At 43.4% G+C, this 16,436-nt stretch overlaps 2 protein-coding genes across 2 annotated transcripts; both read left to right on the top strand.

Moving 5' to 3' along the window:
• Positions 1 to 3,391: 3,391 nt before the first annotated feature.
• Positions 3,392 to 12,366, top strand: LOC128710917 (pH-sensitive chloride channel 2). The gene is made up of 8 exons (XM_053805782.1): positions 3,392 to 3,480; positions 8,953 to 8,967; positions 10,585 to 10,694; positions 10,769 to 10,854; positions 10,932 to 11,247; positions 11,329 to 11,487; positions 11,552 to 12,048; positions 12,118 to 12,366. The coding sequence occupies exons 1-8, from the start codon at positions 3,392 to 3,394 to the stop codon at positions 12,364 to 12,366; spliced, it is 1,521 nt and encodes a 506-aa protein (XP_053661757.1).
• Positions 12,367 to 14,248: 1,882 nt separating this feature from the next.
• LOC128714106 (fatty-acid amide hydrolase 2-A) lies at positions 14,249 to 15,961 on the top strand. The gene is made up of 3 exons (XM_053808982.1): positions 14,249 to 14,784; positions 14,865 to 14,989; positions 15,060 to 15,961. The coding sequence occupies exons 1-3, from the start codon at positions 14,249 to 14,251 to the stop codon at positions 15,959 to 15,961; spliced, it is 1,563 nt and encodes a 520-aa protein (XP_053664957.1).
• Positions 15,962 to 16,436: the final 475 nt, after the last annotated feature.

Genomic DNA, 16,436 nt, shown 5'->3' with positions numbered 1-16,436 from the left:
TAAGCTTTATTTAGTTATGCATAGCAGATTTTTGGAGGGTTTACTTAAGCGTCATGACTTGATTCGCTAATATTGCAAAACATTAGAACAATCTTCCCTTTTTTCTCTATTTGTCTACCAATTGTCGGGCATGTAAATTACCTGTTCATGAACTCGTTAGCTCGTGTTTCTTCTGCATCACTTCCATTACTTCCTTAACGGCTTGCTTCCTCTTTGTTGCTAAAGGCCTTTTTTGTCACCTAGCAATGGGGTTGGTTGTTTTGCCGAATAATTTCAATTTTAAACAAAATTTCAGAAGCAAACTAAAAATCGTGACACAAACACAGACTCTGGCCTGTTGTCGGGGGCGGTTGCGCCAGGGACACTCGCAAGACTCCTGATTGGTTGGCCGGTCCGAGCACTGGTCTCGGATGACCTCGAGCGGATGGGTTCCGATTTTCTTTGTCACTCAATAAATGGTCATAATGGCGCTGAACAACGAACGCGTCCTTCGGTGACGAGAATCGTGATAACGAGATATTTCGGTACGAGTACATTGGTGCAGACCGGTAAGGAATATTGATGACAGCTATTGGATTATTTTGCCAAAAAAAATGATTCAATTGATGGGTGTCCATTTGATTTACTGTTCAACATACTATTCATATTCATACATACATATTTTAGAGCCACACTGTACAGTGCTAGATTACTTATTACAATGTGCTAGATTACTTATTACAATGTACAACAGTATAATGTTAGCGTTAGTTAATTATTCGTATTATAAGATAGAATTCTTTGTTAATCATCATTGGTATCCAAATTTATTTGCATCGGAAAATCTGATTATTCCGAACCAAAACGTTCGGAATTTTACATTTTTTAATATATATTCAAAAAATCCTACGTACGATGATGGAAATTTTATTCAAGATTTATGGAAAAATATCGGGGTTATTTTATCTCTAATGTTGTGACTTCTATAATGTTCGTCGATCAGCATGTTACATGTTATTGTGTATAGATATGGTTAACACTTCCCAAAATTTATGAATTAATTTTTTTATGACCTTGAAGATATTAAAAACCTTTCATTGCCGTATACCAAACTATATCATAATTTAAAAGTGTAATATTGGAGAAACCTGGTATATAATGTAAAATTTATTACTTTATAGTTTACAAGTTGGATTCCATCGGTTACCCAAGTTGAAGGTTGTCGTTTTTTGCGTTGTATAAAATTTTTTAACTAAGCCATTTTTGCGTACCTTATAAGAATTTGAGTCTTATTCGACTTATTCTTCAATCGAGAATTCTTCGAGAACTCTAACCGGCCGAGGTTTTGAGTCATGACGACCTAATGGTAGGTTAACATTAAAATTAACTTCAAACATCTACTAAAAAAAATATATTCACACATCTCAATTATGACATCTAAGTTATTTTCAAATGATAAACGCATATATTCGCCTTGGCTTCAATAAGTTAGCGGCATAGCAAAAAACCCAAAATCGGGTTTCAGCTTTATAAAATAGTTTATGTATACGTGGCTTCGCACTACATTTCTGGATTAATTCAGAAAATTTCTTGAATTTTCGTAGAAATTATCACCACTTTGCAAAACAAATCATAATCCGCATCGAATTTGGTTCGATCAGATGATCACACATAAATTAAAGAATAAAACCTTAAATTTGTACTAAATTGTTGTACTAAATTAAATCACACTATGGTGACTCAAGTTGGAACTGATTTTTTAATTTTTTATCAATTTGGTTTAATTAGAATACATAAATTAAAGAATAGAACACTAAACCGTGTTGTTGTACTAAATTTTTGTACTAAATCCATTCATGCTATCGTGGCACGAGTTGGCACTGATTTTTTTGTTTTGCTTACGCCCGTACTAAAACAAACGTTGCACTATCAAAGAGACCGACAAAACGAACAACCGCCACCATACGGTGGGTCCCGGAAACCGAAGGCTCTCACTCGCGCCCAGCATCCATCGTGCGCCGCACGATTGCGTAGGCTCGTGTCCTGCCGTCTCACCAACTCCCCACCACCAACGTAGTGCCGGTGCCACCCGATGGCGACGTCATCAGCAGTATATCATACTAACAGGAGCAGCACATCCTCTTCCACCATTTTCGCTTGGCACCTTGCGCGACCTTTGCTGGTTCGTTGGCACACGCAAGAGCCGCACACGCACACAATTGGCGCAACGAACGCGACCCGATGAAGACGCGAACGCGAAGACGGCAGACCGGCGGCAGCTCGGATATAATCAGTTGCTCGCGGCCCGCGGTCGAACAGTAAGCAAAGCAAAGGCTCCGTGAACCGACAGATCACCCGGCCGACGATCACGTGCAGAACGAGCGCACGAGCAGCAGCTGTGTCCGTGCCCGTCTACGGTCACCACGTTTCGCGTTGCGGCTATTAGATAGTGTTTGAAGTGTCATGCGTGGGTACCGAGAGAATATTGAATGGTAGAAGAATCGAACGAAAGTGCGTTAAAATTGTGTGGCTGGCGCGAGAAACGAGCTGGCAAGCGAATTGCGTACTGCTACTCCAAAGTGCTCCAACGCAGTGGTTGTTTTAGTGTTTTATTTGGCACTTGAATGGTAAAAGCGCCATCGTCAGCAGGCGTTGATACACTGTTCAAGTATATCTTTTATTCCGGAGTGAGTTCTGGCCTGCGTACGATCCAATCGAGGGTAGAACAAGTGACAAGGTCAAAGGTTCTGGAAGGATCGTTAGATCCGGGGTGTGGAGCGATGATCGATTAAGGCAAAGGAAAAAAAACGCAGCTCCAACCACTCGATCGCAATAAGCGTTCGAGGTGCCGCAGTGAACCACGTACAAACAACACGCTTTACGAAACATTATGTGAGTTTTGCCACGGCCCATTTCGAAGCGGTCCTTCGGGTATCCTTCACGCAAACGTTCGCAGCGCTCCCAGTGAGTAGCGCCCAGTTGCCCCACATAAAATACGGATCCTTATCGGTTTTTTGATATCGGTCGCGTTAGTGTTTACGCGATAACCCGTGGCGGTGTTTTCTCTCGACGCAAAAACGACGCAATCGAACCGTTCCTAGCACGCTTCAAGATGAAGCTGCATTCGCTGTACGTGTCGCTGGTGTGCCTGTGCACTTTGGTTACGGTCGTGATAGCGCAAAATGGGGCTACCGATGGGGTGACGGTACCGACCGTCAGTGTGACGCCACCACCCCCACGGGAACCGTTGCTCAATGAAACGGAATTGGTGGATCTGAACCAGCTCAGCAGCAGCACGGCGCTACAAGCCGTGACACAGCCCTCAACAACGACCGTTGCGGTATCCTTCGTACCGGTGGACAGTTCCAGCACGACGGCCACACCGCAAGGGACGTCCACCACCCAAGGAGCAATGTCCCCGGAGGAAATACAGAAGTTGCTGCTGCCTCCGGCAACAGTGGAGGCCGACATCTTGCACGTTAACGTCTCGGACGATAATCGGCCGAACGCTAAATCCAGCAGCAAGTAAGTAACTGCCGCGCTTAATGACTGTAATGTGTGTCCGAATCTGAATACCGAGGGTAAGGGTAACAAAAAAAAAAAAACAACCGAGAAGTTGTTTAGGGCCATTACCGACAGTATTGATCGTTAGTGGATGTCTCTTAATTTCAGTATATTAACCACTAATTCGATGACTTAATAGAGTCATTTTGAAGGATAATTAAGCTGTGACTAAGCGGCAGCGCAATATATTTTTTGTTGAAGAAAACTTTATAGACGGTGGCTCATCGTCACGTGTAGGTATCCGCATCTTCTCAGGTGTTTTCTACAGTGATTTAAGCACGGCGGGATGATTTGAAAGCGATTTTAGTGATTTAAAGATGACGAAGGTTGTAATGTCAATTCTGTTATACAAACGATCACTTCTGTTATATCATTCGGCTTGAAGTTTAGAAACGATCGTAAATACCCTCAGTACTTGACCAAAATCTGTACTAAAAACTCAAATTTCACCCAAACTGTTAGCTCAGCAGGAGTAAAGATAAAACCATGAGAAACCTCTATTGCGCAATGTTTAATCGCCACTCCGCATACAGGAAGATTCGGAACATAAATCTGCGAACCCTATTTACCAGCCAGGTTTGTCAATCCGTATGTGTGTATTCACATCCATCGCCGTAGTGCTTAGCGTTCCTTTGCGGGGTGCCCGTGGTAGACATTTTTATCTCGCTACGGATGCAGTTGGCAAATAGCAGCAAGTGCTTACAAAGCGTTACTTACAATACACCTCACTATATACATAGATACGTGCGGGATCTCTGTGGGTGTGTGCTTGAATGTTGCTAGAATAAGAGGAATGATTCACATCTTCTTCCGATAAGGTTCTCTCTGCTAGGCGGCTGCTTTAAATTGCCACTGTACACCCACGTACGAGCACGTACGGTGAATACATTTTTTTATCTGTTTTCCAAACGATCCGCATAGAACGTTATTTGTAGCAAAGTTTCGATTGCTTGATTAATCATGTATTGACAACTAGAGGTGGCTTCTGGTTTAGGTGCGCTAGGCAGGTAGCTGCAGTTTTCGTGTCACAAAACCGACACAATAGATTGAACGGACCGAACTGCCGGACACGTTGTTGAGCGTTCTCTTGAGTGCCGAGTGCGTCTCAGAGTTCCCGGTGATGGACGTGCTAAAAGTGATAGATGACCAGGATCTTAGTATTTTTTTTAGTACAGAGTTAGCGTTTGACAGTTCGATGACAGATCGATGAAGGTGGTCTGACAGTCAAAACACTCTGCAGTGGCCTTTCATTCCGTCTCGCACGTGATCGTATTAGCAATGATCATGTATGTGCACCGTGTGACTTCCAACATCCATGCGGCATTCTTTGTCTTATGCGACCTTTTGACATTTACCGCCAAGACGATGAAAAACAAGATCATCGGTTTTGCTTTTTTTAACTGATGCAGAACCGCACTGGAACAGGTTCGTAATGGAACGGTGGATCTTTATTAAAACTGGAAGAATGTCTGGGACCACCCAATTGGATGTTGGGGTCGATTGCTTCACATCGGTTGTTCTCCAACACCCGGAGTGGAAACTGCTCGAAGCAACATGAAACCGGTTCAAAAGTGTAAATAAATCGCTGCTTCGCTGCTGTTACTCCACCGTAACTTCCTGGCATATATTCGCCGCCAAAGGGACAACAGGCTACACCGGTAGCTGCAACGGTTTGCAAACAGACCGAAAACACACCAAACCCCTAGCGAACCGGTGCCGGATGATGGAGTCGCTCCGGACATGACAAGTTCAATGCCGCGTACGACATTGAACGCATTTCTGTTGGCGCACTGTTGGACGTGCAACACTGTTTGCACACGCGTGTTGCAGGCCGTGTGTGATCGCGGTACCAGTGCTTCATTAGATTCGCACCAGTTTGTACCTTTCCCCTTCTCGTGTTAGCCCCCGTGGCTGCCCAGGCGAACGCTTATTAAATGGTGTGCTTTATTGGGTTCGATTTTATCGCCAGCATTACACACGGTCTACACAGAAACTCCATTAACGCGGGAAGAAGCTGTGCCCGCGGTTCCTGGCGCAGGTATCTTGATCGTGGTCGTGTCGCGCCACCTGCACTTATCTTGTTTCGGTGTACTCTTTGTGTCGTCAGAATGGGCAATGAATGGTTGGTCTGAAGTGTACAAATGAAAAGTTTTACATTGTTTGTTTGCTATCGCTAAACATGTTAGGGAAGCAAATTATGGAAGAAATTTTGATTAGGAAAAATGTTTGCTTAATAAAAAAAATATTTCAAACAACTAACAACATCAGCAATGGTTAATTTTTTATATTTTTTTTCTCGAAGAAGCATTCGTTAATTATTTTTACCGAAAAGTGTTTGCTATTTTGCAGCTGAAAATAACATCGTTCAACCGGGGAGCGTAAGAGAGCTGTTTTTGAGGCTTGTGATAGAATGAGTTCCGACTAATTTCGGAATCTTTCAATCCCATGTGACGGGCCGGCAGTAATTGACAAATCGTGCCGGCAATTGAGTATCATCAATGGCATCTTCCTCGTACGGTGGAAGAGTGTGAAACAACGAGGCGTGATTACGCCGTGGTGTTGTCCCAGTTTCCGGCCATTAAATATGTCGCCTAATATGGTGCACGTGAAGTGAGTTAACACTGCTTTTTTTCCGGGATAAAATTATTCTCTTCGGTTGGGATGTTTAGAACAGGTTTAGAACAAAACGAGAGGCAGAGGCCTCGATGTTTATTGATCAGGAAACCGATGTTCGGGGGAGAAAAAAAAATCACATCCTGTTTATCAGTTTCTTGCAGCAAAACCCCGACGAGTATTCGGAACCGTGGGAACGTCGTTGCTAAAACATGTCACACGATCTAACCTTTTGCAAGCATCTCCAAATTCTAAGAGCTCTTTATTGCTTCCCAACCCGCTCGTCCAAAGAACTGGTTTTGGCGGAAATTTTGCGATGACGGCACAGGGATGGCAAAACAACACTGGTCCTCGTCCGAAAATCGAAGTGTGTTGATCGAACACCAGCATCACTGGCCGAAGATATTTGCCCAATTATTTCATTTTTCGCCTCAATGGCCTTGATCGCATCATAAGGGAGAGAGAGAGAGAGAGAGCAAAACGCGTAACATCTTAGCCGCTTGGCTCGTATGCGCACGTTTCTGGTACGTGTCCGGTGCGATATTTCACGTGCCACCCCGCTTGTCCGTTTTCGAGCGTGAGTAACAGCGCCAGATCGCTCGTGAAATGTAAATACGTCTTTTTTTTTGCTGTAATTGGCAAACCATTTTTAATAACGCGGAACCTCTCTCTGTCCCTCGTAATGTAATTTCGCAGATCGTTGATCGCTTACAACCAGTAACGTGCGGGAAACAGGACAGGGAGAGTAAAAGGGGTTTGTTAGATAAAGGATAAAACTCGAAGGAGTCCGTCAAACGGGTTTAGTTAGAGATTTCGAGCTAGAGCTTAGTTTTTTTAGTTAGCTAAACGAGCTTAGAAGGCTCGCTTCAACCCAGCTGCCATGTGCGCGTCGTAATGAAAGTGAAACTCAAGCATAGCTGTTAACCCTTGCAGGCCGCGGGGGCACGAAGCAAAGTGTTATTAACTCGGTCACGTTTGCACAGTGGTTCGTAATTGATTTTGCGGTTAAATGTACAGTTTATGAGCGAATAAAAAGATTTATTAGCTTGTTGGGTGTAATGGAATGCGAAGACAAAATGCCACAAAAACCTTGATAACTCATAAAGGTTAGATACAAATTACCAAAGAAAAGTGTGTGCACGATTCTTTATAAAAGCAATACTACTCGATAAAAATAAAACCGAGAAAATTAAAATTAATCAAACTAAATTAAACAATAATAATGAATTTTCTATTAGTTTTTAAATTGTTATTTTAAATTTTTGTTCCTGTAACAAAATCCCTATAAAAGTTTAATGGTTTTTGGATTTTACCGCAGCGTTTTTTACCTTGGGATCATCCAATGAATATATAATTAAATGATATTAGTAATTATTTGTAAGTCTCATGGCTATTCTAATAAATTCTTCCGATAAATTAATATAAAATATGCCATTGTCGTAATATTGGTTATCGATTTTCACAATGAAAAGTGAAGATTAAGTAGTAATGGTGCTGTAATACAGATATTATAATTACTATCCTCTGCATTCAACGGTTGATTAAATGTACGTTGGCGGTTAGCAGCTTTATTAAAGGGGAGACAAAAAAAAGTGTAACATTAATGAGTGTCACCAAGCCGCAGATGACTTTATTACGTTCGCGCACGGCAAATAACGATCGAAGATCGGTGGAAGGACGACCCCCCCGAGGATCGGTACGCGTGTGAAAGAAGGGAAGGGTTGGGGAGAGGGGAGAGAAAAAACAGTAAATCGCTATCGACAGTTTCCAATTACTTCCCTATTGCTTGGTGTACGATCACCATACCCGTACGCCGGTACGCCGAGGTTCGATTTTGCGCTGCATACAAATCGACCAAATTTATGAAAACGTGTTGAGCACGTTTCATTTTTTTATCTTCCTTCCGCACCCCTTCCCTGGTGCGCCACGCCTGGTCGAAACATCAGGGCCAACCAACGGATCGCTTGGTACGGGCAGGTTTAATCGCCTCCCCGGGGCAAGAACCTTGCCTGCTCACAGCCACCTCGAGACGCCACTGTGCGACGTTGCATATTAAATGCATCGATTGCACTCTGCCCCAAAAGTGTGCCCAGAACTTCCCCCAAAGTGCGATGGGCAATGGTTCGAACCCAATTGATACGCACACAGCGATTATTGGCCAAGCTGCGCGTGTCCTTGATCTTGACGGAGGAGAGGCGAATAACAAATGTACGAACTCGATCGCCGCTGTCGTTAACCTTATTGCTTAATCGAACTAAACAAATTTAATGTTAACGCTTTATCTCCTACCTGCAACAGAACGCGTCCTTATCGGTTATCGTGTTCATTGGCACAAGGGGAATGCTTTAACCTCCCAGCGGGACATTTCGAATGCGTTGCAAGCATTGATCGTAAATTAAATTACAACTCATGATGCAATTAAGCCACGGACACGTCTAATCATTAAACTGTTGGCGATCTACGAGACGCGGGTGTGCGTAACAGTGGTAGCGAAGAATGTAAATAAAGGAGTTGAGCGGTGAATGAAACGACGCTGGAAAGATGTACTGTAGCGTTTTGGCGTTCTAACTTCTTAAAGTAATTGGAAATAAAATTTCCTTTATGAAAATGTTTTATTTTCTATACATTAAAAATGATTTAAAGTAGATATACGACTCGGCCGTTCTTTCGATAAATAGAAAAAAATGGTTGAAAGTAGAGTAGAGTCTTGCTATATCAGTATAGATAATAATACTACCATCTTGTCTAGAAAATTGCTATTTTATGGTATAAAATATAATTTAATTTTTTTAGAAGCAAAAGAATAATTCGGTTTCACGTGTGAATTATAATTGTTTACTTGAAGGAAGACCTCTTGATGTATTCTGTTACAATATTATTCAAGGAGAATAAAAATTCTTTCTTTCCTATCCTTTCTCATATTTAAAGAGAATATGAAACTTCTTAGATGTTTATCTAATTGTTTTGGTTTTCTGCAACAAATATTATTTAATTAATAATTATAACCATCCACAACTAGTGCAGATTGTTAGAAGTAGACATACACCTATGAAGTACGCATCGGCAAATTGCTAGGGAATAAATCAATAGATTTCAACAGCATATTTCAAACGACGAACCCTTAATTTCGGGTAATCAATTTCAAGCGACGAACCCTTGATAGATCTGGGAATAAATCAATAGATTTCAACCGCAGATTTATAGCGACGAACCCTTAATGTAGGGTAAAAAGTTTCTTCATGATATTCGACAAGATTTAACTCTCTTTTCTGTATTTTGATCTATTCTTAACACTTATCTAACTCCTAAAAATTGCCATAAAAAAGATAAAGTTAAATTAGATTATTACTTACAGTGAAAACTAATTGAACAAGTTGAAACAATTTCAATTTGACTTCTTTGTTAGGAGCATCAAGACCAATGTTGTACGAAGAAAATATTGTATTGTTTGTTAAAATTGTGGTTAGTATTGACAGTATTTTTAAGCCCAATTATTGCCCCATGGATGTGTTAAATCTGCTAAAACACATAATCGTTCCGAAGAATACAAATATTTCGCATGAATCTTATAAACGTCTGTTATGTTTCTCAAACGTAACTTATCAATACCTTATGGCAGCAAATCCAAGACATTTGTCATGTATCATTAAAGTGATTTTTGGCTACAATCAGGCAATGGTTGGCATAACCACTGGCGTGACTTTATTCTTAACCGCATACAATTTTAGTTATCAACCTTCAACCATAATGGTGGTTAGCGAATCAGAAGTTTAAGGACAACGATTAAACCATTCTGAAAGGTGTCATTTGCTTCCGTTTGCTCTAATCCGTCAGTTCGGTTGTTTTTGCGGTGCGTCAGCTAAAAAAGGCCCCCAAACTCAGTGGTGGTGAAACATCTTCCTCGAAAGGCGCACCCAAAACTTCCGCATGATGCAAAACCGGCATCGTTGTGTTACCGCCTGGCGTCGAATTGCCACGAATCGGTTTCGGTCGGTTCGCATCGAAGCCACATTTATCATGCACGATGGTGCTCGAACGCTCCCACTAGACAGCTCCAGCTGTGGGTCAACTTAATTCGCCCATTAGTGGAAGAAATAAGCAAGGCCACGGGGGTGGCGGCACAACCGGTGAGCAATGAAGTGCGTATGCTCTTTTGATTCCCTGCCCACAGATCATCTCAATGCTCCTGCCGACTCGAACGACTCAGTGCCGATCGTTGATGATAATGTTTCGCTTTGCGCAATCTGACATCACGTCCTGAGTGCCGTGACAATGACGTTTGCGGTTGCATTTACTACGAATTCAAGCATGGTTTTAGAGGACTTTTACATTGTTTTCCACTTGTGTCTTAGCAATTGTTGGGTCTTGTTGTTTGCCTTGTCTTTTGCCCTTTTTAATGGAATGATTGAAATGTAATATATTTCACAGAGAATCCGATTGTCCCACGCTGGAAGGAGCGGATCACCTATCACAGACCCAACTTCTTACGAGATTAACCCACGTCTGTCGGTACGATCGGTTGGAGCGTCCCAAGCGAGGTAAGTTAGTTCATCACTTGTGCCCCCCTAAATAAGTCACAAACTTTGTACTAATGATATGGTCATCCTTCCAGAGTCTGTCAACGGGACCAATGGACCGGTAAAAGTGTACGCCCGTGCCTACATATACTTCATGCAAAACTTAGAAGCTCACGATTTGGTAAGCCTTGAACAAATAGATGTAAAATCATATTTCCACCTCTAATGTAACGACCCTTCCCAATACAAAAAAAACAGCAATTTAAAATTCACGCCCTGCTACAGTTCCGGTACGTCGATCCGCGATTAGTATTCCGGGAAGTGGCACCGAACCGAACGAAACCGATCATGGGCGAACAGTCGCTGCGTGATCTGCTCTGGGTGCCGCACGTCTTCCTGGCGAACGAGCGCAGCTCCGACATACTGGGCACGGCCGAGAAGGACATTCTTACCTCGATCTCACCCGACGGTACGGTGATCGTGTCGACGCGCATCAGTGCCACACTCTACTGCTGGATGAATCTGCAAAAGTTCCCGTTCGATGAGCAACACTGCTCAACGGTGCTCGAGAGCTGTAAGTGAATAGAGGCAGATCGTTGCTGGGAAGGTTGAAGTTAACCTTTTTTTTTTCTTTTGGTGTTGTGATCTCCACAAGGGATGTACAACGAGGACGATTTGGTGTTGCTTTGGGAACATAAGTCCCCCGTTACGCTAGCACCAGAGCTGCATCTCACCGAGTACGTGCTGCTGGAGATGTTCACCAACGAGACAGTCATTAATGCGGATTTAAGCGATCTTCGTCACGGAGCATTCGGTAAGATGATCACATTTCGGTGACAGTAAACGGTCAACTAACTTGCCTGCCGCAATTCCCACAGCGGGTAACTACAGCTCGCTCAGCTTCACCGTCCATCTGGCACGCGAAATGGGCTTCTACATGATGGACTACTTCATCCCATCGATCATGTTGGTCGCGATCTCGTGGGTAACGTTCTGGCTGCAGGCCGATCAGTCGGCACCGCGCATCACGCTCGGTACCAGCACTATGCTGACGTTCATCACGCTAGCATCCGCCCAGGGCAAAACGCTCCCGAAGGTGAGCTACATCAAGGCGTCGGAGATCTGGTTCCTGGGCTGCACCGGTTTCATCTTTGGCAGTTTGGTCGAGTTTGCGTTCGTCAACACAATCTGGCGCCGGAAGCGCAACGTGGAGGTGAAGAAGGTTAACAGCAAGCATGTCCTGAAGCAAGCGATCACACCGCGCCCGGCACGGAAGGACATGAGCGGGCTGCACAAATCCCATTCCTGCACCTCGTTGGCCGATTCGGCCACTACCGTTTCGGCTAACTCCTTCAACAACTACCTTACCGTGCATGTATGTATTTGCGTGCTTTACTGCGTTTGGAACGGAACAAGCTTTGACGATCTCCTATGTTTCTTTTAGTCCATCCCGCAGAAAAGCCCAAGCAGTGCCACGCTGCCGATAATTTCAACGACTGACGCTGACCGTGCAGTAACCGACGCCGTAACGATCCAGATCGAGGGCCAACCGAACAATGTTAATGGAAACGGTTGGACCACTATGACACCACAGGAGGTAGCGATCTGGATCGATAAACGATCCCGTTTCGTCTTCCCGATCGCGTTTGTGATCTTTAACATTTTCTACTGGACGTTCGTGTACTACGTTTGAAAAGAGCGGTTGGACTGTTGGACGAAACGCAACGAACGATGCAGCAAGAATGCCTTACCAGTCATTGTTTTTTGTTTTTAATGCGAACCATTCCGTACACGGATTCACAGATAGTATTATAATGCGAGTCAACGCGTGCAGCCTCTTGCCTTGTTGAGGGGTTTTTATTTTGTTTGCACCGCAACTTCGTAGCAAACACATACTTACCGAAGATTAAACACTTAGCAATTATTATTTATTTAAACGACGTGCCTAAGACCTACTGTGCATAGTTATGTGAAAAATAAATCCTTTTAATGATAAGTTTGAACCGGACATGAATCGTGTTGTTTTTTTTTAAATTTTTTTGTTAGAATTCATTCTGAATATAAATAAACAAAATTAGCATGATGCTCGTGTAGAGCTATTGATCAGATTGATCTTTGAGCTGATTGATCTTTTCAGACTTTTGGCCGATCAGTTAATTTATTGTTGATTCAATTGGAAAGTAGTAGCAAATGAACACTATAAACCAAGTGCTGAAAATCATATTGCCGTTGTTGATATCGAACGAGACGAACATACACATACACACGGAAACGAGCGTGTTCATCGGTTGTCGAATTAGTCGCAAATGAATAATACACTGAGAAATAACAGCTTTTCTTTACAATAACACTTAAATCATAAGTCATACGGCCTGGCCATCCCTATTGAACTAAAACAAAAGCACTTAAATTATCTTCGGTATCTCAACTGATATTTGGTATTTCATGGACTTTTTTGTTTCCTAAATACTAGCAGAAAAAATCAGCAAATGCTATTTGACGTACTAGGCAAGTTCTTTATATTACGAAAATATTAATTTTGTCTTCTTTGTTTACAATAACAATAATTTACGTTTGTTGAGAATGGAGGATATCTCAACAAACTTTGACATAATTTGACCTCGGAAAACAAAAGGTCCAGAAAACCCAGTTGGGAGCATGGAAATTAAAACATTACGCTGAATTCGAAAACAACAAAGTAAAAACATTATTGAATTGATTTTTACATGGAAACGTGTTGAAAAAGTTATGAGTTTCATGCAAAAAGTAACCAAAAGTTTGGGTAATTAAAATATAAATTCAGATTCCCGCTAAAGTTAAATGAGTTCATGTAATTTCTATTGAATTTTCAAAAACGGTTTTAAATACACGGTTTGTTAAGTTTTGCCAGCCACTAAGATATAAAATGAGCAGAGTAGCCTGTAATTTTCACCCGTAGGCACATTTATCCTAGTTTATCTACGAGCTTTGCCCATAGTGCCGTTTGAAGAAGTGCCGATTTGTTTACGTTTATGACGGATTTCATTCGAATTACAGCACACATTGCTACACACACCTGTTTATTTTGCTGCCGTCAAGAGAGGGACCGGGCGCGTTGGATAAAAAAACACTCCAATCCGTGGAGTTTCAGTAATCCCGCTAGAGCTGTGCCGAGTCATTCGGACATGCGTTAGTGGTGGTAGTGGTATAGTGTGCACTTTTGTAGCAACCTGTTGGAGAGATTCGATCGCCGCCGTCGACGTCGCGCACGCATCTTACGTCTATTGTACAAAAGTGTCCCAAAGGGAGAAAGTAGCTGCTGCTTTGTATCGATTACGTTGGAACTGATATCGTTTTATCAGGGCAGTATTTGGGAAGCAGCCGCAACTTTCATATCAATCAGGTAGCTTATTTATTTTGTGAAGCACAGTGATAAGAAGGGTTTTATTCCCGTACAACGCACTACGCCACACACCATCGGCGATTGGTTTGCATAAATTAAAACTTTCTCCAACTAAATGTGATGTGGAGTAGTTTTTGCGTTCGACTTTCATGCAAATTTTCCCCCAATTTCAGTGACTATACTCTCGTAAACCATGGCTAGAAATCGTTTCTTGGTGCATTTCTTTGCCGTACTGCATCTGGTGATCGATAAGTTGTTATGTATGTGCCTCAAGTGGTACTGGGGACCAAGCAAACAACGCTGTCCAACATTGCAGCGCAAGCAGATGATCGTTACGTACAGTGCGGTCGAGCTGGCCCGGATGATCCGTACCCGCGAGGTGTCCTGCTACGACGTGATCAGTGCCTTTATCGATCGGTTGAACGAGGTCAACCCGCTCGTGAACGCGGTGCTTGATGGGCCGTTCATCGACGCCCTCGATGAGGCACGCCGCATCGACGAACGGTTGCAGCAGGGTGCGATCGGTGAGGCTGAGCTCGCGTCGAAACCGTTCCTCGGTGTACCGTTCACTACGAAAGACAGTACGGCGGTCAAGGACCGGTTGCACACGCTAGGTATCCTCGCGCGGCGCACTGTGAAAGCGAACAACGATGCCGAGTGCGTACGGTTGTTGAAGGAGGCCGGTGCAATTATCATCGCGACCACGAGCATACCGGAAATCAACCGATGGTAATGGAGTAATTATAGTTCTTGCAGGGCGGGCTAATGTTCCGGGTGCGTTCATGTTTGTTTTGTGTTCCCCCGTGTAGGCAGGAGACGCGTAACAATATTATCGGTCAGACGAACAATCCGCACGATAATCGACGCACGGTCGGTGGATCTAGCGGTGGTGAGGGAGCGCTTCTAGCGGCTTGTGGAACACCGATCGGATTGGGTAGGCATGCTTTGAGAAAGAGCGAGTTTTGGCAAACCTTTTCACAGATGCTACACATTTTTCTTTCCAGGAACCGATATTGGAGGTTCGATCCGAATGCCTGCCTTCTACTGTGGTGTGTTTGGCCACAAGCCGACGACGGGCATAATAAACACGCGCGGCTGTTCTCTGCGTACGGGCCGTGAACCTTCCACGATGGTTGTGGCCGGACCGATGACACGCTATGCCACTGATTTGCTGCCTCTAATGAAAGTGCTCGTAGGGCCGGAAAAGTCAGCCAACCTTCGATTCGACGAACCGACGGATGTTCGTAAGCTGCGTTACTTTTACATTCCCGAATCTGGGGACATTAAGTGCAGCGCTGTGCAGCCCCAGCTTCAAAAAGCAATGGAGCGAGTGGTTGAACACTTTTCACAAATAGCCCCGGGTGGAGTGCAGAAGATTACACTTAGCGGATCGGATAGAACCACCAACATGTGGCGCTACTGGATGACGCAGGAGCCGGCCAATTTTGGTACGCTGTTGGGCAACGGAAAGCCGCTCAGTCCGTTGGTGGAGCTAGCAAAAAAGCTTACCGGCCGTAGCGAGTATACGATGGCGTCGATCTACTCGCTAATGGACACGCTGTTGCCACAGGAAAAGGAAGATGTTATCAAGGAGCTGACTCGATGCTGTGATCAAGAACTGACCGAACTGCTCGGAGATGACGGGGTGCTGTTTTATCACAGCACCACCCATACGGCACCGTACCATTATTCGGCGTTCGTGAACGTGTACAACTTCAGCTATTGGTGCTTGTTCAATGTACTGCACGTGCCGGCCACCCAGGTCCCGCTCGGACTGGATGGAGATGGTTTACCGCTTGGCATACAGATTGTGGCCAGTCGTAACCGTGATCGTCACTGTTTAGCGGTGGCCGAAGAAATCGAACGTGTGTTTAATGGACGGATCCCTCCCTTCATTGTAGATTAGTGGTCTATGGTGGTGATACAAAGTTTGAACGGTCCGCTGAAAGGGTCATTGGGGTTTCTCATCGGCGAAGAAAAAACATATAAATAATCATATTATATCGATTATTATTCTCCTTTGGTCATGTACTGTCCTATTTTTGGGATCGTCGACAATATTTATTCGTTAACTTATGCAAATGTCGTTTGTTTTGTGTTTTTTTTTGTTCCGTATCGTACTTTCATTAAAATAATAATTATAGAACGTGTTTATGGCGAGTAAAAGTTGATTTTGTCTTGTTAAACTAAAGTCGGGGTTTATACGACGATTATACTATTTTCGCAGTGGGTTCTTTTTGCGTTATAGATAAGCCTCAAATAATATTAAATAAAATACTCGTTCAATTTTCGAAAGTGGGATAAAAGAAGGTAATAATATATAGCACGGAGGGAATATTGTTTGCACCTTGCGTGGCAATAGCGATTACTTCTATCAGGAA

This window comes from Anopheles marshallii, chromosome 3 (genome assembly GCF_943734725.1).
Source record: "Anopheles marshallii chromosome 3, idAnoMarsDA_429_01, whole genome shotgun sequence".
Taxonomy (NCBI): Eukaryota; Metazoa; Arthropoda; class Insecta; order Diptera; family Culicidae; genus Anopheles; species Anopheles marshallii.
This window is presented reverse-complemented; position numbering and strand designations above follow the sequence as displayed.

Excerpts from the sequence above, each read along its gene's own strand:
- LOC128710917 (XM_053805782.1), top strand. The coding sequence starts at position 3,392 with ATGTCCCCGGAGGAAATACAGAAGTTGCTGCTGCCTCCGGCAACAGTG. Across the intron at positions 10,855-10,931 it reads ACTTAGAAGCTCACGATTTG|CAATTTAAAATTCACGCCCT; the intron begins GTAAGCCTTGAA and ends CAAAAAAAACAG. Across the intron at positions 11,248-11,328 it reads CTCAACGGTGCTCGAGAGCT|GGATGTACAACGAGGACGAT; the intron begins GTAAGTGAATAG and ends GATCTCCACAAG.
- LOC128714106 (XM_053808982.1), top strand. The coding sequence starts at position 14,249 with ATGGCTAGAAATCGTTTCTTGGTGCATTTCTTTGCCGTACTGCATCTG. Across the intron at positions 14,785-14,864 it reads ATACCGGAAATCAACCGATG|GCAGGAGACGCGTAACAATA; the intron begins GTAATGGAGTAA and ends TCCCCCGTGTAG. Across the intron at positions 14,990-15,059 it reads TGGAACACCGATCGGATTGG|GAACCGATATTGGAGGTTCG; the intron begins GTAGGCATGCTT and ends TTTTCTTTCCAG.